General features: G+C 43.2%; 1 protein-coding gene across 1 annotated transcript in view; it reads right to left on the bottom strand.

Annotated features, from left to right (window-relative positions):
- The window catches only part of LOC115459531 (ovochymase-1-like), a gene marked incomplete at its 3' end in the record, with an annotated part of 447,639 nt that overhangs the window by 345,988 nt on the left and 75,539 nt on the right, over nt 1-26,112 (bottom strand). The window contains 3 exon segments of the mRNA XM_030189343.1: nt 8,568-8,663; nt 22,123-22,292; nt 24,821-24,918. Of these exon segments, the coding sequence (XP_030045203.1) occupies nt 8,568-8,663; nt 22,123-22,292; nt 24,821-24,918 (364 nt within the window).

The raw sequence follows: 26,112 nt of genomic DNA on the forward strand, positions 1-26,112 counted from the left end.
ATTCTATTGTGCTCTTTCCTTTTACTTTGAGGCTATGAAAGCTGATAATTGAGGCGGTTCCAGGAAAACATATTTAGTTGTATTGTGTCTCACAATACATTTGCATGGGAATCTTAAATAGAATAAGCCGCCAAGTGCAAGGACCGCCAGCTTCAGCAACAAAAATTGTTTTCTCTTAGCCTAAGTCTGACTACATACATCTGGAAACATTAATATCTTTTTTCCTAGGAAAAGCTTTTCTTTATTTTTAAAGAACAACTGGAAGAGCCAATTTTTATCAGGTAATAATGCAACTGTGGCTACCAAAGTAGCCACAGTTGCTTGCTCTGAATCCGAGGATTCTAGGAAATCTAAGATCCATTTGGCTCCTTTCCTGTTGCTCCGTCGTTGTTCGTTGAGGAAGGTAGTATACTTGTGTAAAAGGTGGTAATTGATCAACAGAAATTTCTAAATTTTCCTTTAAATATCTTTTTAGCATTTAAAGCGGTGTCACCATTTTTAATTTAGGAAAATTAATAAATCTTAAGTTGTGCACTCATATAGTTGTCATATATTTCAGAGCGATATCTCAAGTTTGTAATATCTTTAACTATTGTATATTGTACAGTCTGTAAAATGAGTTCTTGTTTTCCACCTTCTCAATACATTTTCCCATTAATTCTACATTAGCTTCTTTTTCATTCATTCATTGTTCCAAAGTTGTAATTTTTAAAGACTGTTTATTAGATTGTAGTAGGAAAAATCTATGAGACTGAGAAATCAAGTCCCATAGTGAGTCCAGTGTTACCTCATTCGGTTTTCTCAAGAACTCCAGGAGCTCACCCATTTGAAAATCCTGGACTTCTCTCTGTTCAGAGCCTCTCTCCTCCGCAATTAACCCTCCAGGGCCGCGTGTTCCGTGGAACTCCAAAGATTCCACCACCTCTCGTCCTTCCGACAGATCTCCAGATAATCCTCCAGCGTTGGCGCCCCTGGCAAGTTGCGTCGCGGAGCCCATCGCCTCTACGGAAGAAGAGCTGGTCCACTGGGACTGCGGAGGTGGAGCACGAATGTCGGGGCTCAAGCTGACATCAAGTCCGGTGTGGGCAGATATTCCCTTCGCTTCATCTGCCCATGCCAAGGAACCGCAGTCGACGCCACTCTCTCACTGCTGTGAAGGTCCCAGAAAACGATCCATCGGACCTAAAGGTAAAGTGGTAGGCATCTGGAGAGTTCTTGCAGACGCTTTACCACGTCGTTTTGGCATATTAGATAGAAGTTTACTCTAGGACCTTCAGCGTCCTAGCTGGTTACCGCAGCCAGCCTCTACTTCTGTGTGTGCTGCCTTCACAGAGGTTTTTCCTGTTTTGTTGTTCTTACACTTATTATATACAGGTACTTATTTGTACCTGGGGCAAAGTTACCCAGGAGCAGGTTTCAGCAGTAATTCATGTGCTTCCTAATGGGAAAGCACCAGGGGAGGATGGGCTTCCAGTAGATTATAAAGTCTTGCAGGATGGGGTGGTGTGATGTCTTAGCAAAATTGTTTAGAGAGTGAACCTCTTCCAAAATCCATGTATACAAATATAGTGGTGTTGGCCAAACCAGGTAAGGACCCAGCCATCTGAGTTAGAGGCAGATTGTGCTTTTAAATACCGAAATGAAAATCTTTGCAAAGATTATGGCTAATCATTTTGAGTGGGTCCTTCTGTCTTTGGTATACTAGGACCAGATTGGCTTTGGGCTGGTGCATGAAAGATACCAGAACCATAGATTTAAGTGGGGTCATCTCCTGTTTACCACTTGGCACAGAGAAGGCATTCAACAATGAAAAATAGCCCTTGTCTTGAATTGTGAGGGAATGAGATACAAGCACTATATAAACATCCTCGTGGTGCTAGAATGGTGAATGGGGTAAGATGAGTTTTGACTGGGTCAAATACTCATGTCACCCTAGTTCTGTTGCCACTAAAACCATTGGCAAGAAACCTGATTTTTGGCTTAGCTATATTTGATAGCACTTCATCCTTTTATGTGAAATTGCTTTGGTTATCAATTGAAGCCAGAGTTCAACTTGCATCTTTTCTCTTCAAGATTATGTATGGTCTAGCACCAATTTATCAGTAGTATCTGTATGTCCACTTTCAATTTGCTGCCTCTTTGAGGGCCAGGACTAAATGTGATCTTTCATTTCCCTTGTCTAAGGGGTGGAAAAGGTTAAAGTTATTTGAATCGACTTTGGCTTTTCAAGCTGCTAGATACTGGAAAGCATTTGAGATTTTTTTTTTTTTTTTAAATCATCTGTCCTATCTGATCTTTAGGAGAAGGGTTAAGACTGTTTCAGATATTTGTTTTGCATTACAGTTCTTAAATTTATGATTTTTATTGTACTCTCTCAGGATTGTTCTGGTATCTTAACAGTTACCCACTTTGAACTGTGAAGACTAGATTTAAATTTACATCATGCCCACACCTCATGCAAGCTTTCGGTAGTTTTTTTTGCCTACTTTTGTTTCATCATTGTCTCCTTTTAAGTCGCATATTATTATTTTATTTTGTTACATTTCTATCCCACATTTTCCCACCTGTTTGTAGGCTCAATGTGGTTTACATAGTACCGGAGGCGTTACAGACTCCAGTGTAAAGAGATACAAAGTGATGTTGTGGTAAGGTAAAAGTTCACGTGGCCTAGCCACACTAGGGAATCGTACAATGGAAGAGTTGTGTTGTGTCCATTACGTTCTTTAGTTTTGTTGTGTTGCAGAGATCAGACATTTATGTTGGATCGGTAGGGTATGCCTTTTTAAGCATGTCAGTTTTTAGTGTTTTCCGGAAGTTTAGGTGGTTGTTCGTAGTTTTCAAGGCTTTTGGTAATGCATTCCACAGTTGTGTGCTTATGTAGGAAAAACTGGACACGTAAGTTGATTTGTATTTGAGTCCTTTGCAGCTTGGATAGTGCAGATTTAGGTACGTTCGTGTTGATTCGGATGTGTCCCCCACACCCGTCCTCGTCCTATCCATGCAAACGATTCCGGGATGTCTCCAATCTCATCTCTATTCCCCTCCTCCCCCCTCTTCTCGTGTGCCCTGTGGAATGCCTGCTCGGTCTGCAACAAACGTTCCTTCACCCAAGATCTCTTCATCTCCCGTTCCCTCCAACTGCTCACCCTAACTGAAACCTGGCTCACCCCTGACGACTCTGCCTCAGTCGCGGCCCTGTGCCATGGAGGTTAACTTTTCTCCCACACTCCCCGCCCAGTTGGCCGCAGAGGAGGAGTCGGGTTTCTACTTTCGCCCTCCTGTAGTTTTCAACCCCTCCTCCTACCGCAGTCTCACTGCTTCTCATCCTTTGAAGTTCACTCCATCCGTCTATTCTACCCGCTGCCACTCAGAGTTGGTCATTTACCGCCCCACTGATAAGTCCCTCCCTTCCTTACCGACTTCGATGCCTGGCTCTGTTTTTCTTGAGCCCTCATCTCCGTCCCTCATTCTTGGAGACTTTAACATACATGATGACCCATCCGACTCCTACGCTTCTCAGTTCCTCACTCTGACATCCTCCTTCAACCTCCAGCTGAGCTCCACCACCCCTACTCACCAAACTGGCCATTGTCTTGACCTCATCCTCTCCTCTACCTGATCACCCTCCAATTTCTGCACCTCTGCTCTTCCTCTCTTAGATCATCAACTGATCACCTTCACACTTCATCACCCTGCCCCTCAGTCCCGCCCAACACTAACCACTACTTTCAGGAATCTCCAGGCTGTCGACCCTCCCACCTTATCCTCTTGTATCTCTAATCTCCTCCCTTCCATCATGTCCTCCGAGTCTGTTGACAAGGCTGTCTCTGCTTACAATGCCACTCTCTCCACTGCTCTGGACACACTGGCACCGCCCATCTCCCGTCCCACAAGGTGTACTAATCCCCAGCCCTGGCTGACACCTTGCATCCGATACCTTCGCTCCTGCGCCTGATCTGCCGAACGCCTCTGGAGGAAATCTCGCACCCATACAGACTTATTCATTACAAATTCATGCTATCCTCCTTCCAGTCCTCCCTATTCCTTGCCAAACAGGACTATTACACCCAATTGACTAATTCTCTCGGCTCCAACCCTCATCGTCTCTTCGCCACCCTTAACTCTCTCCTCAAAGTGCCCTCTGCTCCCACCCCCCCACCCCCTCACTCTCTCCTCAATCACTAGCTGGCTACTTCCGTGACAAGGTGCAGAAGATCAACCTCAAATTCAGTACCAAGCCACCTCCTTCTCTTCACCCTTTAACCCACTCCCTCAACCAACCAACCCAGGCCTCCTTCTCCTCTTTTCCTGATATCACTGAGGAGGAAACCGCCCACCTTCTTTCCTCCTCGAAATGCACCATCTGTTCCTCTGATCCCATCCCCACCAACTTACTAAACACCATCTCTCCTACTGTCACCCCCCACCATCTGTCATATCCTCAACCTCTCTCTCTCCACTGCAACTGTCCCTGACACCTTCAAGCATGCTGTAGTCACACCACTCCTCAAACCACCACTAGACCCTACCTGTCCCTCCAACTACCGCCCAATTTCCCTCCTACCCTTCCTCTCTAAGATACTTGAACGCGCCGTTCACAGCCACTACCTTGATTTTCTCTCCTCTCATGCCATCCTCGATCCGCTTCAATCCGGTTTTCGCCCTCTACACTCGACAGAAACAGCACTCACTAAAGTCTGTAATGACCTGTTCCTTGCCAAATCCAAAGGTCACTACTCCATCCTCATCCTCCTCGACCTATCCGCCGCTTTTGACACTGTCAATCATAATTTACTTCTTGCTGCACTATCCTCATTTGGGTTCCAGGGCTCTGTCCTCTCCTGGTTCTCCTCTTATCTCTCCCACCGTACCTTCAGAGTACATTCTCATGGATCTTCCTCCACCCCATCTCTCTCTCTGTTGGAGTTCCTCAGGGACCTGTCCCTGGACCCCTTCTTTTTTTTCAATCTACACCTCTTTTCTGGGCTCGCTGATCTCATCTCATGATTTCCAATACCATCTTTATGCTGACGACACCCAGCTTTACCTCTCTACACCAGAAATCACTGCAGAAATCCAGGCCAAAGTATCAGCCTGCTTATCCGGCATTGCTGCTTGGATGTCCAACCGCCACCTGAAACTGAACATAGCCAAGACCGAGCTCATTGTCTTTCCACCCAAACCCACTTCTCCTCTCCCTCCACTCTCTATTTCAGTCGACAACACCCTCATCCTCCCTGTCTCATCTGCCCGCAACCTCGGAGTCATTTTAGACTCCTCCCTCTCTGCCCATATCCAGCAGACAGCCAAGACCTGTCACTTCTTTCTCTATAACATCAGCAAAATTCGCCCCTTCCTTTCCGAGCACACCACCCGAACTCTCATCCACTCTCTCACCTCCTCTCGCCTTTACTGCAACCTACTCCTCACTGGCCTCCCACTTAACCATCTATCCCCCTTTCAATCATTTTCAGAACTCTGCTGCCCGTTTTATCTTCCACCTAGACCGATACGCTCATATCACCCCTCTCCTCAAGTCACTTCACTGGCTTCCGATCAGGTACCGCATACAGTTCAAGCTTCTCCTACTAACCTACAAATGCACTCAATCTGCAGCCCCTCATTACCTCCCTACCCTCATCTCCCCTTACGCTCCAACCCGTAACCTCCGCTCACAGGACAAATTCCTCCTCTCAGTACCCTTCTCCACCACCGCCAACTCCAGGCTCCGCCCTTTCTGCCTTGCCTCACCCTATGCTTGGAATAAACTTCCTGAGCCTATACGCCAAGCCCCCTCTCTGCCCATCTTCAAATCCTTGCTCGAAGCCCACCTCTTCAATGTCACTTTCGGCACCTAACCATTGTACCTCTATCCAGGAAATCTAGACTGCCCCCCCCCAATTTGATTGACTGCACTTTTTTGTCCTTTAGGATTGTAAGCTCCTTTGAGCAGGGACTGTCCTTCTTTGTTAGATTGTACAGCACTGCATAACCCTGCTAGCGCTTTAGAAATGTTAAATAGTAGTAGTGTTTCTAGCTGGAAGGTCGATCAAGTCTTTCATGTATCCTGGAGCTTCACCGTGGATAATTTTGTGAACCAGAGTGCAGATTTTGAAAGCAATGCGTTCTTTGATTGGGAGCCAGTGTAGTTTTTCACGAAGGGGTTTTGCATTTTCAAATCGCGTTTTTCCGAAGATAAGCCTAGCGGTCTGAAGTTTCTTTAAGGTTTGTTCTTTACATCCCACATAAATTCCATTGCAATAGTCTACATGGCTTAGTACCATTGATTGTATCAGGTTGCGAAATGTTCCCCTCGGGAAGAATTGTTTCATGCGTTTGAGTTTCCCCATTGAGTGGAACATTTTCTTTGTTGTGGATGCCACTTGGCTCTCTAGTGTTAAGTTGCGGTCCATTGTAATGCCAAGGATTTTCAGACTGTCTGAGATAGGGAGGGTGTAATCTGGGGTGTTAATAGTTGTGGGGTTATCCGCACTGTGTAGGGATGAGAGGATGAGACAGTGTGTTTTTTCTTTGTTTAGTTTTAGTTGAAATGCATTTGCCCAAGAGTCCATGATGTTCAAGCTGATCTTGATTTCGTTGGTGATTTCTGTCAGTATAGATTTGTAAGGAATGAATATTGTGTCATCTGCATAGATGAAAGGGTTAAGGCCTTGGTTGGATAAGGACTTGGCTAGTGGGGTCATTAGGTTGAAGAGGATCGGTGATAGCGGTGATCCTTGTGGTACTCCGCAGTCTGCTTTCCATGGTGATGATATGTTCGAGTTTGATTTTACTTGATATGTTCTTGTGGTTAGGATACCCTTGATCCAGCTAAGTATTTTTCCACTAATCCCGAACTTATCTAGTAGTCTTAATATATTATGGTTTACCATGTCAAATGCACTAGACATGTCGAATTGGAGAAGGAGGATATTTTTGCCTATTGCTATTTCCTGCTTGAACTTGGCTAGGAGAGTGAGTAGTACTGTTTCTGTGCTGTGGAGGGGGCGAAAACCTGACTGTGATTCGTGTAATATCGAGAATTTGTTTATAAAAATCTGTAAGTTGTTTGGCTACCATGCTTTCCATCAGTTTGACTAACAGCGGGATGGATGCTACTGGGTGGTAATTAGTGATTTCATTTGTTTTTTTTCTTGGTGTCTTTTGGTATTGGGGTAAGTAGGATATTGCCATTTTCCTTATGGAAGAAACCTTGCTGAAGCATGTAGTTTAGGTGGGATGTGAGGTCTGCTATGAAGCGGTCAGGGGCAGACTTCATTAGGTAGTTGGGACAGGTATCTAGTTTACAGTGAGTGTTGGAGAACCTGCTGATCGCCTGTGCAACTGCGTCGACAGTAAAGAGGGCAAATTTTAACCAGGTTCGGTCAGCCGGGTATTCTCCAGTGGTTGGGTCCAGCTCATTAAGGAAGATTTCGATGTCAGTGTTGTCCTGAGGTAGCATGTTGCGTAGGTTTGCAATTTTTTCCTTGAAATACTTAGCAAATTTGTCTGAAGTTGGGATGTCTGTATTCGATGTAGTGACCAAGTTGATGTCTAGAAGTTTGTTCACGAGTTGGTATAATTTGTGTCTTTGTAATATGTCCCTATTTTAGTTTTATAGTATGATCTTTTGGTCTGTCTTAATGTGTATTTGTATTTTCTTTGTGATTGTTGCCATGTGTTGAGTGTGTGTTCGTCTTGTTTTTCTCCATGCTGGTTCGAGTTTCCTGGATTGTGTTTTTAGCTTTTTCAGTTCATCATTGAACCATGGTATCGAGTTATGCTTACGTGAAGTTCTTGTTCATAAGGGTGCTATTTCATCTAATATGCATTTGCATCTTTTATCCCATTCCACGAGGTAATATATGGAGTCTTGTTTGTGCTGTCCATTCATTGTTGTATATCTGTTGCCAGAATGTTTTCATGTCTACTTGACCTCTTGTGCTGTAGGATGTGTGTTCTTGTGTTTGGTGTAATCCCTTCTTTCGCCAGTGTAGGGTAAGTTTAATTTGTAGTGATCAGACCAGGGTGTTTCTGTCCACTTAACATCTATTAGGTTCTGGTCTGCTGAAAGTTTGTGTGAGATAAGATCAAGTGTGTGCCCTTTGACATGGGTTGCTTGCATTTGTGGCCATTTGAAATCCCATAGGTGGAGGAATTCCTTACATTCTCGTGTGTTGAGTTTGGGTCTCCTAATACTAGTACATGGAGTTGATTACATATGTGTTTGAAATGAAGTCCATGAAGTTAGTCTGGCCTTCGTTCCTATTACCATAACTACTACTGCTACTGCAGTAGTTATGCTTTTTATTTGCCCTCAAGTCATCATACCCAAGTTTATCTGCATTATGATTGCTGTTGCCTAACAGAGCTCACCATTTTTATTCCTTGCACCAGCTCCCAATTTCTCGTGAGAATTTGATCTAAAGTAGTTTCCCCCTTGTCAGTTCCATGACCTGTTTCAGCATGGAACAATTTATAACATATGCTGTAATTTTTTTACAAGCCAAATATGGATAACTACTGGAACCAGTACTATAGAAAATCCAAATATTGATTTCACTTACTTTCATTTGTCCTGCCCCAGCCACTAGTTACACACAATGTCCCAGCTTCAAACTTCTCATCTTTGTGGGGAAGGCACACTGGCTGCACCAAAGTCCCTTCGGAAATAGAAATTTATGTCATAATGAGTAAAATGATTCTGCATAACTAACTGGTAGCTTAAAAAAAGTTGATATATAAATGCTGACTGAATCATTAACATTTTCCATTGCTGATTTCCCTCCCCCCCCCCCCCCCAATAGGTATTTAACATTTTCAGAGCGTTTTCAATTCGTTCAGCAGTACATTTATGAAAAATGATAATGTCGGCTGCAAGTGTATTTTCAAAAGGAAATGCCAAACAGGATTTCCCAGGAGTTTAAAAGTCCCACCAAAAGGTGACTTTTTTTTTTTTTTTTTTAGTTATTTGGTCTTCACTCCCAGTCCAAGGTTCACCAGTCATGTTTTCAAGATGCCTACTACCTTGATTGTAGACCACTCTCTCTCATATATATGTTAGGGATATCCTGAAAACCTGAACTCGGCTGCTCTTGAAGACTGAGTGTGAACACCAACAGCTTAGCTCCTGCATATATTTGTGCTGGCATTGAAGCAAATTCAAGTGAATCCACTGAAATCTATGCATTATCTTATAGGCAGATATAAAACTGTCCTCCAATGCCTAACTCGGCCTCTCTCCAGATGCAGGTAGCTATAGCAGAAATGAAGTAGGACAGTTTTTTTAGCAAGGGTTTTTCCATGGACAAACAACTATGTTCAAAGCATTTTTATGAAATATTACCTTATCTCTGATTATGTCTCTGGGTAGAAATCTCTCATACTAAAATTTTATGCTGCCTTTCCTGCAATGTTTTTCTATATAGTTACATATATGTAAATTTAATATGGTTTTATTTAAACACTTTTATACCTCAAAGCAATTTAAAAGATACTATAATTGAATCCTAATTCTGTAAAGGTCTCCAAAAATTGCAGCATGATGCTGATTTGCATGTGTAATTTAAGATAAGCCAGTTATTTTATTTATGTATCCCACATTTTCTCCAAGGAGAAGCAGGCTGCTTGTTCTCACGACTGGGTTGACGTCCACGGCAGCCCCCACCAACCGGAACAAAAACTTCGCGGGCGGTCCCGCACGCAGGGCACGGCCACCGCGCATGCGCGGTCGTCTTCTCGCCCGTGCGCGACCGTTCCCGCTCAGTTTTTTTCGATTCCGCGCTGGAGAGAGACGTGTTACCGTCTCTCTTGGTCAGCCCCGGAAACCGGATCGCGGCCTAGCCGCAATTTTTCTCTCCTTTTATCATGCGCGTTCACGCTTCTTTTCTTTATTTTCTGTGTTTAAAAAAAAAAAAAAAAAAGAAGTTGGTTTGTCGAGGGCGCCTTGTTGCGCCCTTGTGGCCGCGCGGTCGTTTCTTTTTCGGGTGTGCTTTTCACCGCCACCATTGACGACTGACTTCGCCGACGCGATTTTTCCGTCAGTGTCCTCGAAGGTCCCGAGTGGATTCAAAAAGTGTGGTCGGTGCGGCCGGCAGATCTCGCAAACCGATACCCACGCTTGGTGCCTCCAGTGCCTTGGCCCGGAGCATAATACCAAGACGTGCACCTTGTGTCTCGGCTTACGGAAGCGGACACAGGTGGCGAGGCAAGTTCGTCGGGACCACCTTTTTGGAACTTGCGCCGGCCCTTCGATGTCGACGGCATCGGTGTCGACGGCCGGATCTTCGGTACCGGTGTCGACGAAATCGGCACCGACGATGGCATCAACCCCAGGAGCACAGGTACCGTTGGCCCGCCAGACCACCGGCGACGGCGGGGGTGAGCGGCCGCGCGGGCAGTCGGCCTCGGCCACTCCCTCTACCCAGGGCCATCGGGACCGAACCCTGTCAGACCCAAGCCCTCGAGGCCGGGGGGGGGGGGGGGGGGGGGGGTTCTACCTCCTCTTCATCTCTGCCACCGAGCACCGATGATGGGCACCGAAAGAAGACAAAGAAACATCGTCATCGGTCGCCCATGGCTCACAGGACTACTAGTTCCGGCGCCTCCAGAGATGACGCGACACCGAGGAAGCGGCAGTGCCGAGAGGAGCGTTCCCCCTCGGTCGAAGAGGTGTCGCTGCGTCCGTCCATGGGTGCTTCGGTACCATCTCCTGGACCCGAGCAGCTTCCGGCACCGGCCCCCCTGCCTTTCCCGACAGGGGGCCTTGACAAGTGCCTCCGAGCCATCCTTCCGGGGATGCTGGAAGGACTGATGCGCCAGGCCTTGCCGGCACCGGGGGTGCTTGCGCCCCCGGCGCCGTTGATGGAGGCGCCGGCGTGCTCTAGCCCGATGCCGAGGCCTCAGACACCGACGCTGCTTGCGGTACACCGGTGTCGACCGCCACGCAGGTGGAATCCCCATCGACGTAGATGGAGGGAGCTTCATCCCCGCCGGCACGGGAGTCCACCGCTCGATGCCATCATTGAGGACGTGGTTCCTCGCAGTCGAGACGGGCCCGGTTCAGGTCTGAGCTGCAAGAGCTCATGTCCGACACCGAGGAAGAGGCCTCGTGGGGGGAGGAGGAGGACCCCAGATATTTCTCCTCAGAGGAGTCTGAGGGCCTTCCCTCCGACCCCACTCCTTCACCAGAGAGGAAGCTCTCGCCCCCTGAGAGCCTCTCCTTTGCCTCCTTCGTCAGGGATATGTCTATATGCATTCCCTTCCCCGTGGTCTCTGTGGATGAGCCGAGGGCTGAGATGCTCGAGGTCCTCGACTATCCATCACCACCTAGAGAGTCTTCCACGCTACCGTTGCACAATGTCCTCAAAGAGACACTGCTTCAGAACTGGCTGAAGCCATTATCTAACCCCACCATTCCCAAGAAAGCAGAGTCCCAATACAGGATCCACTCTGACCCGGAGTTGATGCGGCCCCAATTGCCTCATGACTCGGCGGTCGTGGACTCTGCTCTCAAGAGGGCACGGAGTTCGAGGGATACCGCCTCGGCGCCCCCGGGGCGGGAGTCTCGCACTCTGGACTCGTTTGGGAGGAAGGCCTACCAATCTTCCATGCTCGTGACCCACATCCAGTCGTACCAGCTCTACACGAGCATTCACATGCGGAACAATGTGAAGAAACTGGTGGACCTGGTCAATAAGCTCCCTGCGGAGCAGTCCAGGCCTTTTCAGGAGGTGGTCAGGCAGCTGAAGGCGTGTAGAAAGTTCCTGTCCAGGGGTATATATGACACCTGTGATGTGGCATCTCGAGCTGCGGCCCAAGGTATAGTGATGCGCAGACTCTCCTGGCTGCGTGCCTCTGACCTGGACAACCGCACCCAGCAACGACTGGCGGATGTCCCTTGCCGGGGGGATAATATCTTTGGCGAGAGGGTCAAGCAGTTGGTGGACCAACTACACCAACGGGAAACCGCCCTCGACAAGCTCTCCCACCGGGCGCCTTCAGCATCCACCTCTACAGGTGGACGTTTTTCCCGGGCCAGGCAGGCTGCGCCCTACGCCTACAACAAGCGTAGGTACACCCAGCCGGCCCGAAGGCCTCCTCAGGCACAGGGACAGTCCCAGCACGCTCGTTCCCGTCAACAGCGTGCCCCAAAGCAGCCCCTTGCGCCTCCACAGCAATAGCCGGGGACGGGCTTTTGACTGCATCCATGGGAACATAGCCGCCATCAAAGTGTCCGTACCGGATGACCTGCCGGTCGGGGGGAGGTTGAAAGTTTTTCACCAAAGGTGGCCTCTGATAACCTCCGACCAGTGGGTTCTCCAAATAGTGCGGTGCGGATACGCCCTGAATTTGGCCTCCACTCCACCAAATTGCCCACCATGAGCCCAATCCTTCAGCTCCCATCACAGGCAGGTACTTGCAGAAGAACTCTCCGCCCTTCTCAGCACCAATGCGGTCGAGCCTGTGCCACCAGGGCAGGAAGGGCAGGGATTCTATTCCAGGTACTTCCTTGTGGAAAAGAAAACAGGGGGGATGCGCCCCATCCTAGACCCAAACTAGTCCAAAATTATAGACCAATATCTCTTCTTAATTCGGATTATAAAATATTTGCCAAAATTCTAATAGATTTAAAAAAAAAATATCTCCCTCGCAAGTGGGATTTATGCCAAACAGGCTCATCACAGATAACAAGACTATTCTTTCACATTTCCCAAATAGCGAAAACTTGTCCTCTCCCTGCCATGGCCATGTCTCTAGATGCAGAGAAGGCATTCAACAGGGTCGAATAGCAATTCTTATTTGCAGTGCTTAAATGGTTTGGAGCCCCTGACAACTACATCGATAAAGTCAGAGTACTTTATACTAACCCATCTGCAAAAATTATAGCAAATAATACCCTGTCGGGATCCTTCACACTGGGTCGAGGCACCCGACAGGGTTGTCCACTTTCTCCGTTCCTGTTTAACTTAGTATTAGAACCTCTCAATTGCAATAAAAGAAAAAACTGACATTACCGGTATATCATACAAAAATAAACAGTACAAATTATCAGCATATGCTGATATTCTTATTTATATCACCAATCCATCCTCTTCCATACCGGCATTACTCTCACTCATTAATAACTTCTCAGCTGTCTCAGGTTACAAAAATCAATCCAAATCTGAAGTCCTTCCACTGAACATTCTCATGTCAAAAGACTTGATTGATCCCTTCAAACTATCCTGGTCTAATAAATCAATTACATATCTTGGTATCTATCTCTACTCCTCAATACATGACACTATCAAATTTAACTCTAACAACATATTGACCTCTCTCAAAAATCTTCTTTTATCATGGCACCCCTTAAATACTTCTTGGTGGGGAAGAACTGAATCAAAATGATGGTAATGCCTAAAATCAATTACATACTCAGCATGATACCTGTATTTCATTCATCATTTTACAAACAAATAGACACACTCCTAACATCTTTCCTATGGAAATCTAAACAATCCAGAATTTCATTAAAAAAAACTCAAAGCCCCAAAAGAAAAATTTGGTATCCTTTATCACAAAGCCTTTATAGCTCAGCAGGGATGTCAATGTTTTTCTACTAACATTGGTTATACTCCTACTTGGCTATCTATAGAACAAAATATAGTTCAACCTTTTCACCTTCCCCATCTTCTTACATCTACATTAAGTGCATCACAAAAAGAAAATATAATCATCACTAACACCAAAATATGCCTTATACACCTAGACAGTATCCTTGAGCTTCTACTTAATAAATCTCTACATTCCTCACTGTGGTATAATCCAGATTTTCTTATAGATAAACCTTTTTATTGGAAAATATGGTCTGATTGTAACATTTGGTATCTCAAAGATATATATAACAGCAAAGAAAAATCCATTAACTCATTCTCAGACCTCCAAACTAAATATAATATTACTTCTTCACAATATTACAGATGGCTGCAAATATCACAATGTATAAAATCATTTAGTAAAAAAAAAAAAAAAAAAGAAAATTCCTTCTCTTTCAACTCCCACAATATTCCAACTTTGTGAGACTCTACTTCACACAGGACATGTAGCATCCGCACTATACAAACTATTCTTGGCTTCCATCTATAAAAAACACAACACGCTAATACAAACTTGGGAGAATGACATACATATATTAGTTCCAGAACACACTAAAGATAAACTATGGTTCTCTCTCATCAAACCATTACCATCTGCTAACATATTACAATCAATTTATTTCCTTTACCATAGATCTGTGTGGACACCGAGGAAACTACACTCTGCACGTCTAACCCCCACAAACCTATGCTGGCATTGTAATGGAACATGTGGAACATTACTGCATATGCTATTTGATTGCCCTCATATTCAAAATTTTGTAAAGCAATATGGACCATCATTAGTAAAATATTTGATTCAGATATTCCACTAACTTCCTCATTAATAATTTTAAAATCCTGTTCTCCAGAATTCACGTTCTCTCCCAATAATTACAAATTGTTTGGCATATTAGTTACTATAGCACAACGTATGATTCTAAAAAATTGGAAAACCTCTTCAATGTTAAATGAACATGTCTGGTGGCAATCTGTTCTAATGTACCACAAGTTAGAATTGGCTTCCGCCACTTTCACAGGATCAATAACAGGGCCGTGCCTAGGGTCTCTGGCGCCCCCCCCCCTGCAGACTATCAGTTGGCGGCGGCGGCGCCCCCCCCCCCCCCTGTGAAAATGATCGCTCACCACTTGCCACTTTCCATTTATTTCTTTCCTTTCCTCCTTTCTTCATTTCTGGTCCTCAGCTTCTGCCTATTTTCTTCATCCATGTGCAGTTTTTCTCCTCTCTTCCTTTTCCCTCATTTCATCTCCTTCATCTCTCTTCCCTCCCCTCTATGTCCAGCAATTTCTCCTCTCTCCCTGAGCCCTGTCCTCCCATCCATGCTCCTCTGTCCCCTCCATTCATCCCTATCCAGCAATTCCCCTCTCTCCCTGAGCCCTGCAATCCATATCCATCCATGCCCATCTGTCCCCTCCATTCATCCCTATCCAGCAATTCCCCTCTCTCCCTGAGCTCTGCCCTCCCAATCCATGCCCATCCATGCTCCTCTGTCCCCTGCCCCCTCCATTCATCCCTTTCCAGCAATTCCCCTCTCTCCCTGAGCCCTGCCCCTCCCATCCATGCTCCTCTGTCACCCTCCATTAATCCCTATCCAGCAATTCCCCTCTCTCCCTTCCATGACCCCCCCACCTCGCATCCATGCTCCTCTCTCCTCTGTCCTCCCGCTCCCATCATGTCCCAGTTGGCCTGGCCCGCCCTCTTCTCCCCTCCCCCTTCGCATCCATGCTCGTCACTCCCCTGCCCTCCCGCTCCCATTGTTCAACTACTGCCCGCCCTCTTCTCTCCCACCATCCCTTTTCTTGTTTTTTTCTTTTTAAATTTACCTCTGTGGCGGTCCAGCAGCGCAGCGTCAGTGAAGGAGGCGGCGCTCGCCTCCCGACGTCTCTAGCCTTCCCTTCGCTGTGTTCCGCCTTCTTCTGACGTCATTTCCTTGACGTCAGAAGAAGGCGGAACACAGCGAAGGGAAGGCTAGACACGTCGGGAGGCGAGCGCCGCCTCCTTCACTGACGCTGCGCTGCTGGACCGCCACGGAGGTAAATTTAAAAAGAAAAAAAAAAGAAAAGGGATGTTGGGGGGGGGGGGGGGAGGAGGACGGGCAGTAGTTGAACAATGGGAGCGGGAGGGCGAGCGAGGTAAGCATGGTGCGGCAGCGCCCCCCAGAGGGTGGTGCCCCTGCCATGCTTACCTCGCTTACCGTGTTGGCACGGCCCTGATCAATAATTAAAACAAATACTGTATGGTCTCCAATTGCTTCCTATCTTGATTCCATTACAAACAAAACTACATAAATGATAACTACTTATCTTAGAATTATTATTATAACTATAATTGTATAATTCCTTGGCACACTATAATCAATTATATATCTCCATAATACATCATTTTTCTTTTGGTTAATGTTATGTACTATTTACATTGTACTAAAACCAATAAAAAAAATCTTGAAAAAAAAATGTGTAGGCAAAGTCCAACTCCTGCAAAACAAGGCATACAGAAGCTGCCTGTCCAAACAAAGAGGTAGAAAATTTTTTTAGCTTTGATTTATTGATATGAATGTGTCAGCTTTTGGAATTACAAAGACACTGCACATTGAATTTTGCATAGTACAAGAGAAAGTGCACGTGTTGTATTTCTATTATTGCACTGCACACAGAATCTGGTTTCTTGTTGTTTGCCTGTGAGTTTCCATTTCTAAGTTTCCCCGAGATAGAGAAAGGGAATGGGATTGGATACTATCAAAGCAGTTTACATATTATATACGTTTCATTAATGTCTTACAATCCACTTAACTAACAAATTCAAAGCACATAACATAGATAAGGAGCATACTCCAGATACTTACACAATTGTCCTAAGTTGAATTTGAGAAAACATACATCAATTGGAAACATTTTCTAAATAGAAAAGTTCAACAACTTCTTAAACTCAGAAAAATAGTAAGTGAGTTCTAAGTAGAAGCAGTTTGATATGGTAAAGAAGATTGATGAGGGCACATGGCCTTCAATTTACCAATAGAAAGAAAAAAAACTTAGATTTCTGGTAACTACCATGGCTCCTATTCAAAAATACAAAGAAATTGATCAGATGAATCTCCATCTCCTTAGATGGCTTTGAACGTCAACACCCAAGATCGTAAATTGTAACCTGGACTCCGCAGGAAGCCAGTGTTTAACTGTAATATATAAGGGGAGATGGCATATTTGTCAACTAAAAAGATAATCCTAACTGCAGCATTCTGTATTGTCCGCAGTTTTATAATTAAAAATTTCAAGCAGCCAATATAAACAGAATTACAATAATCCAGTACATATAAAATTTAAGACTGTACAACTAAAAGACCAATAATGAATAATCCAAAGCTTTACTATCTCATTTATCTGAGGAGAAAGAGCTGACTAATTCTACTCCTAAAATTTATTGAATTTCAATCTGAAGACACGTATCCAGGTTATCAACTGCCTGATTAACACCGAGATCAGCAGCAAAGATACTGCTCGATCTGTGCCCACCAGTATATAAAATGCACATCAACAGAACAAAAAAAAAAAAAGGGAGAGGTTGCTGTAATATCTATATCATCCCTAACAGTAAAGCCTGTTGCTGAATACATCCCCAGCAAATGAAATCTTAGCTTGCAAAATCACAGACACAACACTAACCGAACAATTATGCTGTGCACCAACCTACCACTCCCCAGGAAGATGGACAAAGGTCCAAGACAACTTAATGGATTTTATATCAAACACCTGCACCAACTTCACCGATGTCCTCTTACTAGGAGATATCAATCTGCACCTAGAAAACCATACCACCAATACCAAATCCTTCACAGAATTCCTAAACCAATGGAACTTCACAACACAGGCCCCCTCATCATACACAAAAGGCCACCAACTAAACATATTAACCCACAGGCTATCAGACAGCATCAACCAAATAAAAGAAAACCCCAACTGGGAAGAAGTATTACGGTCAGACCACAAAAACCTCATTCACACTAAAATGGAAAAAAAAAACAGAAAGACCAGAGCACCAAAACCACCACACACCTACACTACCAGAGAAAACATGGATAACCAAAGATTCTGGACAACAGCACTGAATGATCTACACCTACCACCCAACAGCATCCACTTCTTGAGAAACTGGGACAAAATAAGTGAAAATACACTGAACGAAACAGTACCATTCAAAGAGAAAACAAGCAGCAATAAGCAACCACAACCATGGTTTAAAAACAAGCTATTGGAAATGAAAAACAAAAAACCTCTGTAGAAGACTAGAATGTGGTCCAAAAACAAACAAAAAAAAATCGGACATAAACAAAAGTAACTGGAGGAGCTAAAATCAAATACACCAACAGAACATATTAACACAAAAAAACTATTCAAACTCATGAATAGTATATTAAACACCCAAACTCTAATAGCATCAAATGAATCACCACTGAAAGCAGTTGAGCTTGCACAATACTTTAAACAAAAAAACAAAAACAAGATCAAATCTTGCTGTTACACGAACATCAATTACAGACTTCCTACATGACTGAAAACAATGATCATATCAAGCAGACAGAATCTGGTCCTCATTTCAAGCACCCACAATCAGCGAAGTTAAAAAAAAAAAAAAAAAACACTGACAAAAATACACACATGCTGTCTATTAGACAGCTGCCCAAACTACATGATGAAAAACCCACCAGAATGGTTCAAACGCTTCACCTAACACAGATTACATGTTCAGAAATGGTCATTTCCCCTCTGACAAAGGAAACATAGTACTAACTCAAATCCCTAAAAACCCAACCAGTAAGATAAATGAAATCTAACTACATACTAGTGGCCTCAATACCACTCCTGATCAAAATGAGTGAAGGTCTAGTAGCTCAACAACTAATTTCTCCAATTGTGGGACTTCCGTTGGCCACATGTAAAGTCAAAACACATTAACGGTCACACACTAGATTTACTAACATACAAACTATCCTCAAACCATATATTCTCGATAACAGAACAATGGGAACCCATTCCATGGTCCGACCATTTTAAACTAACCCTAACCTTACATTAGAAGAAAGGTCCTCGCCTGACTCAAGAACGGACCCATACCTAGTGGGGGGTCACTCTGTACAATAACTGGTCGACTCAAACTAACACCACTGACTTCCTCATGAAATGGGATGAAAGATGTAATAAAGTCCTAAACATAATAGCGCCAATACGAACCAAAACCGCACACAATCGTAAAACACACTGGTTCAACGAAGAACTAAAAATGCTAAAAACACAATCCAGAAGACTAGACGAGATTGGAGAAAAAACCAAAACTGATCACTAAAAGCATGGAAAGAAAATAAAAAATAAAAAAAAATACAAAAACATAAAATAAGACACACCAAAAGAAAATGTTACATAGAACAAAGGCACAGACTACAAAAACATGAAGAAACTGTACAAACTAGTAAACAATATACTCAATACCAATTCAGTAACATCTTCGAATGCAAATCTCCCACCTGCTGATAAACTAGCCAAATACTTTGAAGAAAAAATTACCAACCTATGCAATAATCTTCACCAGGGAAACACTCACCCGGAATGCTTTATAAACGAACTGGATCCGAAATCAGGATAATTCCCAGAAGACCATATCTGGACCAATTTCACCCATATAACTGCCCAGACAGTGGAGCAGGCACTCAGAAAATTCTCCTGTGCCCATTGCCAACTAGACACCTATCCCAATTTTATCTTGAAAGTCCCCCCAAAGCAATTCATCACTGAACTTCCAGACCACATCAACTATATGCTCCAACAAGGCCTATTCCCTGAAGTAAAAGGAAACACCTTTAACACCCATCCCAAAAAACACCAAAAAAAAAAAAGAAAAAAAAAAAAGACAAAATCTCAAATTACAGACCGATTGCATCCATTCCCCTAACTACCAAATTGATGGAAGGCATAGTAGCCAGGCAACTACCAGAACACCTCAACAAATTTGCTGTACTGCACGAATCTCAATCAGGCTTCTGACTCCCAACATAGTACAGAAACAATACTAGTCACATTCCCATCCAGATTCAAACAAGAAATAGCAATGGGCAAAAACATTCTACTACTTCAGTATAACCTATCAAGCGCATTCGACATGGTTGACCACTTCAAAATCCTTTTCAAGGGATTTTTAACCTCAAGGCCATACCAAGTCAAATCAAATGCAGAGATCTCCCCAACCTGGAAAGCAGAATGCGTGATACCACAAGGTTCACCAGTCTCGCCCATACTATTTAACCTTATGATGACCCCACTGGCCAGAGCACTAGCCAAACAAGGCCTTAACCCATTTCTATATGTGAATGACCACAATCTACATACCCTTCAAACAGAATCCCTCCAAAATCACCAAAGAATTAACAAACAGCATGTACATCATGGAATCATGGGGCTTCGGCATTTAAGTTAAAACTCAACAGAGATAAAAAAAAAAAAACCTCAAATGTCTCATTCTCTCTTCCCAATACAACACTGAACGTCCCACCACCATCAAGGCCTTGGATTCCCCTCTCCCAATCTCAGACAAATTGAAAATTCTAGGCAAAATAGATCGCAACTTAACATTTGAAAACCGAGCCAAGATCACAACCAAGAAAATGTTCTACACAATGTGGAAACTCAAACACACAAAACCCTAATTCCCCAGAGACATATTCCACAACATGACACAATCAATGGTGCTAGCCCAAGCAGACTACTGCAATGGAATCTATGCAGGATGCAAAGACCAAATCATAAGAAAATTACAGACAACACAGAACACAGCAGCCAGACATATATAGAAAAACTTGCCTCAAAAGTGCCAAACCGCTCCTCCAAAGTCTACATTGGCTACCAATAAACGCACGCATAACCTTCAAGATATGCTTACTCATATTTAGAATTATCTATGGCCTTGCACTGGACTACATGACCGAACTAATCGATCTACCTCTAAGAAACATGATGAAAAAAAAACTGTCATAATACAAAAGTTTCAATATTATCCCATGATCTTTTAAATACATTTGAATTTATAATAAGCAGTCATATCAGATTGTTTGCACATAAATGAATATTCCTTTTCTTCTTTCCCATAGCCTGGGGTCCCCAAACTGTGGCACCACTAGCTGAAGACAAATGGTAACTTTAGTGGGGAACCTTTCCTCACTCCCCACTCAAACCAATAGGGCAGTGGTTCCGAAACCTGGTCCTGGAGGCAACCCCAGTAAGTCGTGTTTTCAGAAAATCCACAATGAATATTCATGAGATAGATTTGCATGCAGTAGAGGCAGTGCATGCAAATCTCGCTCATGAATATTCATTGTGGATGTCCTGAAAATCTAACTGGCCGGGGTCCCTCCAGGACCAGGTTTGGGAACCACTGCAATACGGAATTTCAAATCCTGAAAGACATGGTAGGAGGGCCCTATGTGGCCCTATAAGTTTTGGGATTTCGGCCCTCCTGTCTTAATGTTCACTTTAAAAAGTTAATAGAAATAAAAACAAAAGAAAAATAAAGATTTTTAGTCCAATACCAAAATGTTCTCTTTGTGTTCTTTGTTTTTACTAACCTAAATTTCATTGGTAAGAGACAAGTTTGTTTTTAATGCCATCCCTTTTTTCATCACATATATATTGGACTCAATGCATATTATAATGCACCCACATCTTTGTAGCTTATTTTGAAGATTGAGCTGAGCATAATCTTAAAAGTTGAACACAAAATGTGTAACACTACATATCACCATAACCCTGTGATGTACAGTGGATCTCTGGAACCCATGGGATAGTGGTTCTATTTGCAAAACCTCCCTGTTCTTTTCATAGAAGAGTTATGGAGAAAGGCTCAGTGGCTTCAATGCCTCTTTACATGATGCAGTTCAGTGGCTCCAACATAGCACCTCCACACACCTCCCAATGCCTCTTTACATGCTCCAACATAGCGCCTCAACGCAATCTGTACATTATACCTCTTCCCCTCTATCCTACACCAAAAAAGCTCCAAATTATTTCATGTTTTTGCCCCTATACCCAAACACCCTCACTTTTCCTACCCAGCACCAGTATCTCTCCCCGACACCCCTCCCCCAAAAGAAAGTTGGATTTTTAGTCTCCAGATGACTTACAAAATTTATAGTTTCCTGCTCAAAAAAGCTTACTGAATATCCTGCCTTTACCTCTCCTCTACCCACTAGCCCCACATTCCTTTTAGCCCAGTACAGTCCCCCCAACCACTTAGCACCAGTTTCCCCTCCCCTGCTACCACCTTTCTTCCTTGTTGCCACTGCTGCTGAATATTTGGGTCAAGGAACTGGCAACTTCCTCCCACAGCTGACCCCATTCTTCATTCAGGGGTTTCTGGAAATAACTGCTCATGTTGGCCTAGTAAGGCTAGTCTGGCAAAAATAAATGGATCCATTTCATCCCCCACTAAACCACACCTACTTACCAAATTGGATTTTCTGCTTCAGGTACACGAGAGCAATATCACAATTCATGTTCCCACGGTTGTCATACTGGGGATGAAACAAGATGCGTTTCACCTGCATATTTTGTTCTTGCTCATCAAGATGTTCCAGATCATGCTCCCCAACAGTCACGGTCAATTTCTGCAACAAGCTGCTGACAGAAATGGGCAGCCATTAAAAGCTTGAAGATGAGCTCAAGGACACAGTAAGCTTCAGTATATGAATCCAAAACAGCAGCAATTTCCTACTCAGAAATCATACTTTAAGGAACAGCTCTAGCGAGCTTAATTTTATTGTCGACATCCATGACTAGAAGGCTTCAGGTTGCCTACCCCTTTGTACGGTTGCATAAACATTAACCTTAAATACTGCATATTGCAAATATTTTCAGAATAGCAGCAGAAATCTCATTAAACTTTTAAAGTAATAACAGAAATATATTCTAACAGACCAGTCTGGTAGGAATTTATGTTCAGTTGGTCACCATATTGAATTTTGTTGGCAGTCAATTATATGGCGCATTTGTTAATTTTTCTGTGTGCAGCTTGCTCGAGATAGCACATACATTCATGTGACACTGTGTATAAAGGTTGCCCACCCTGTGCTAGACTGACAAATAAAATGTTTTCATTATTACTTAGAAAGAAATGGAAGCATGTAGTAGCAGTCCGCCACTTGGCGCCCATTTAAAAAAAAACAAAAAACAGACCAATAGGAACCATCCCATTTCCTGATACAAAACCAAGTTCATAGTTACTTGGCTTTTTTTTTAATGGGCTGTAATTTATAGAGAGCATACAAATTCTGCATGCCAGAAACAGCTTGGCAGTAATCTCTGTACCTCTACAAAAGTGAAGTGTGTGACCTTCTGCCCAACAGCAGGAGGAACCACCACTGGTGGTAAATTGAGGGACTATAAAAGTCCTAGCCCAGGGAAGTGGCCATATCTTTGGTTTTCTACTCACCTTGCCACTGCTTCATGTGACTGATCAACACAGCCAGTGCCCAAGGAAAGGAAGAAATCAATGGTAGAACCTACAAAGTTGCCCAGATAAATTAAGGAGAGTTTAGAGCAGAAAGCAGAATTCCACACTGCCTTCATAGAAGAAATGAGCAGTTGGAGAACCACCTTTTGTAGAGAACAGAGAAAGCCTCTACCAGTACTCAGTTCCTGCAAGTTCAGAGAACATACCTACCTCAAAGCAACCCTTTTCCCTTTCCCTCCCTAGAACTGAATCCCAGAAGAGAGTAAGAACCAGTAGGCGCTTTTTATAGCAATCCTCTAATACATCTGAATGTCAGCTAACATCTAGTAATTAAAGGCCCTGCATACTAAACCGTGCTGTAGGTGCGCAAACTTTTTAGCGCGTGCTAAAAATTAGCATGTACTAACGCTAGAGACATCCAAAGGAATATAATGGGTGTCTATCATTAGCGCACACTAAAAAGTTAGCACGCCTACAGCATGGCTTCAGGGCCCCAAGTGTTAAATACTGTTTTGATGCCATCTTTAGAAAGAAACGTTATACTGAATAATTTGTGACTATAAATAGGTCCTCAAATAAAAAGTGTCCTGTTGATATTTACTTCATCCAAAACGAATAAACATTTGGTTGGAGTTACAATACCTTCCAGTTTTGCTGTCCCCATCCCTGAAAAAGTAATTTTAGTAACGCACCTGATTCTCACCAGGCAAGCAAGTGTTGCATATCATTGGCCTTAATAGGTCTTTATCAGGGTGTTTTCCCAAGGGCTATTAATATTTGATCTTAGGTGCATAAGGAGAGGAATGGCCAGCAGAAAACACAGAAGACAAGAGTGCCACTGTATAAGTGTCTAGTAAGGTGTCATTTGGAATACTGTGCACAATTCTGGAGACTGCACCATTAAAAACAAACAAGATGGAGTCAGTCCAGAGGGTGGCTTATAAGGTCAGTACCTTTTGTCTACAGATCAAAAATAGTGGGAAAAAAGTTACTGTTTAGAAACCATGAATTATATTCTTGTATTTATAAAGCATGGTTTTATGAGTTTAAAATGCTGTTCATAATGAAGCTATTCAGATATTTGTACACTTTAGATCTTAAACCATTATCAGAAGTAGATTAAATTACTAAAGTGCCAGTTAACTATGGATAAATTTAGCCTAATGGCAAATAGTGAGGCACTAAGTATCCAACTGCCAATGTATATTATCTCATTCTGCTTTTATGTCCTGCTGCTACAAATTTAGAATGTAGTTATAGTAGAAACTGGAAAATTTGATTTTGATGCTCTAAAAAGAATGCAAAATTATTGGGCTCATGCTGGATGGTGACAGAAGTAGCTGTCAGTAGCCTATTTTCATTTCTTTTCCTAGAGCTGAAAAACAGCAGAAAAAGTTTTCTAGTCTGCCCATTTTCATGTCCAGTATATTGCCACAGATCTGTTGATCTCTGGCTATGCTTTAATTTAACTAAGAATCTCATATATCATACTTATTTCAATTCCATTACCATTTTTGCATCTTGTGAAAACACACTGAGGTTTCCAAGTATACCCTTGTGAACCTCAGGCTATATTCTGTTGTTCAAAAGCATTGTTCTCAGGCAATATTCTCTGGAGGCACATGCCATACTGGCACCAACCCACATGATTCCAATAAATTCCAAGTTGCCACAAGAACTTGTTCAGACTTACTGATCAATGTGTATTAAACAATGTGCTGCGGTGACCACTAATTCTTCTCCAATTACACTGCCACCACAGAAGTGTGAACCTGCAATTTTCAGAGAGGCCTGCAAAACAAAGAGGCACAATTCTTAAATTAAATCCTACGTTTCATTTATAAAGATTTCAATTAAGTGAAGAAAAAAAAAAAAAACCTCCTCCCTCCAGGTATTTTTAGTTTCAAATTTGTGGTGGTTCAAATCACATTCTTCTCTATTTCTGACATAGGTCAGAAAGGTTCCATAACACGTAACATCATTATTTATTTATTACATTTGTACCCCGCGCTTTCCCACATATAGCAGGCTCAATGCGGCTTACATTGTAACAAAAATATCAAAGTTTTGTAAGAAGAAATATTACAAGCTGAATAAACACAATAGTAGTAAGATTTTAAATAAATGAATTGGGTATGGGAAGATAAACAAAAATAGGATAAGCAAAAGGAATGGGGATAAGGGAGAGATATGGTATGGGAGAGATGGAGAAGAAAGACTAGGGATGAGTAAGGAGATAGGGAGACAAGGTTCAAGGTATAGTTCCTTCTCACCCAGTACTTCCCTCGCCCTTAATTGTCTTGTCTGTTATTTTTAGAATGTAAGCTCTATTGAGCAGGGACTGTCTCTCTCTATGCCAGGTGTTCAGCGCTGCATGCGTCTGGTAGCACTATACAAATGTTAATAATAATAAATAATAGTTAAGGTCATTAACAAAGTCAGAGCAAAGGTTGAATGGGTGGGCTGATAAGCTTAAGATGGGTCATTATGATAAGCTTCCTTGAAGAGATAGGTCTTCAGCATTTTTCTGAAAGGCAGATAATCTTTAACTGTTCAGATGTATCTTGGAAGAGCATTCCAAAGCTGGCTGCCCAGAAAGGGGAAACTGGATGCGTTGTAAGTCATACATTGCAGACTATACATTTTCAAACTCAGCTCTGTTAGAAAAAAGGAGTATAAACATTCTCATGAAGCAAGGGCATACAAAACTACCATTTCATCCCCCCAACCCCACCCACTGTCTCTTCTGCAATCATTTACCCCTTCAAATTTCCTTTACTCAACACTCACCCACCATTCATCATTAGCAGTCACCTAATGGTTAGTACAGTGGCCTGAGAACCAGGTTCAATTCCCACTGCAGCTCCTGGTGACTCTGGGCATCACTAAATGCTCTATTGTTCCATGTATATAAATATGTAAACCACCGATTGTAACCACAGAAAAGAAGTATATTGAATCCACTTTTTTTCCCCTTTTCTTTTC

This window comes from Microcaecilia unicolor, unplaced genomic scaffold, assembly GCF_901765095.1.
Source record: "Microcaecilia unicolor unplaced genomic scaffold, aMicUni1.1, whole genome shotgun sequence".
Classification (NCBI taxonomy): Eukaryota; Metazoa; Chordata; class Amphibia; order Gymnophiona; family Siphonopidae; genus Microcaecilia; species Microcaecilia unicolor.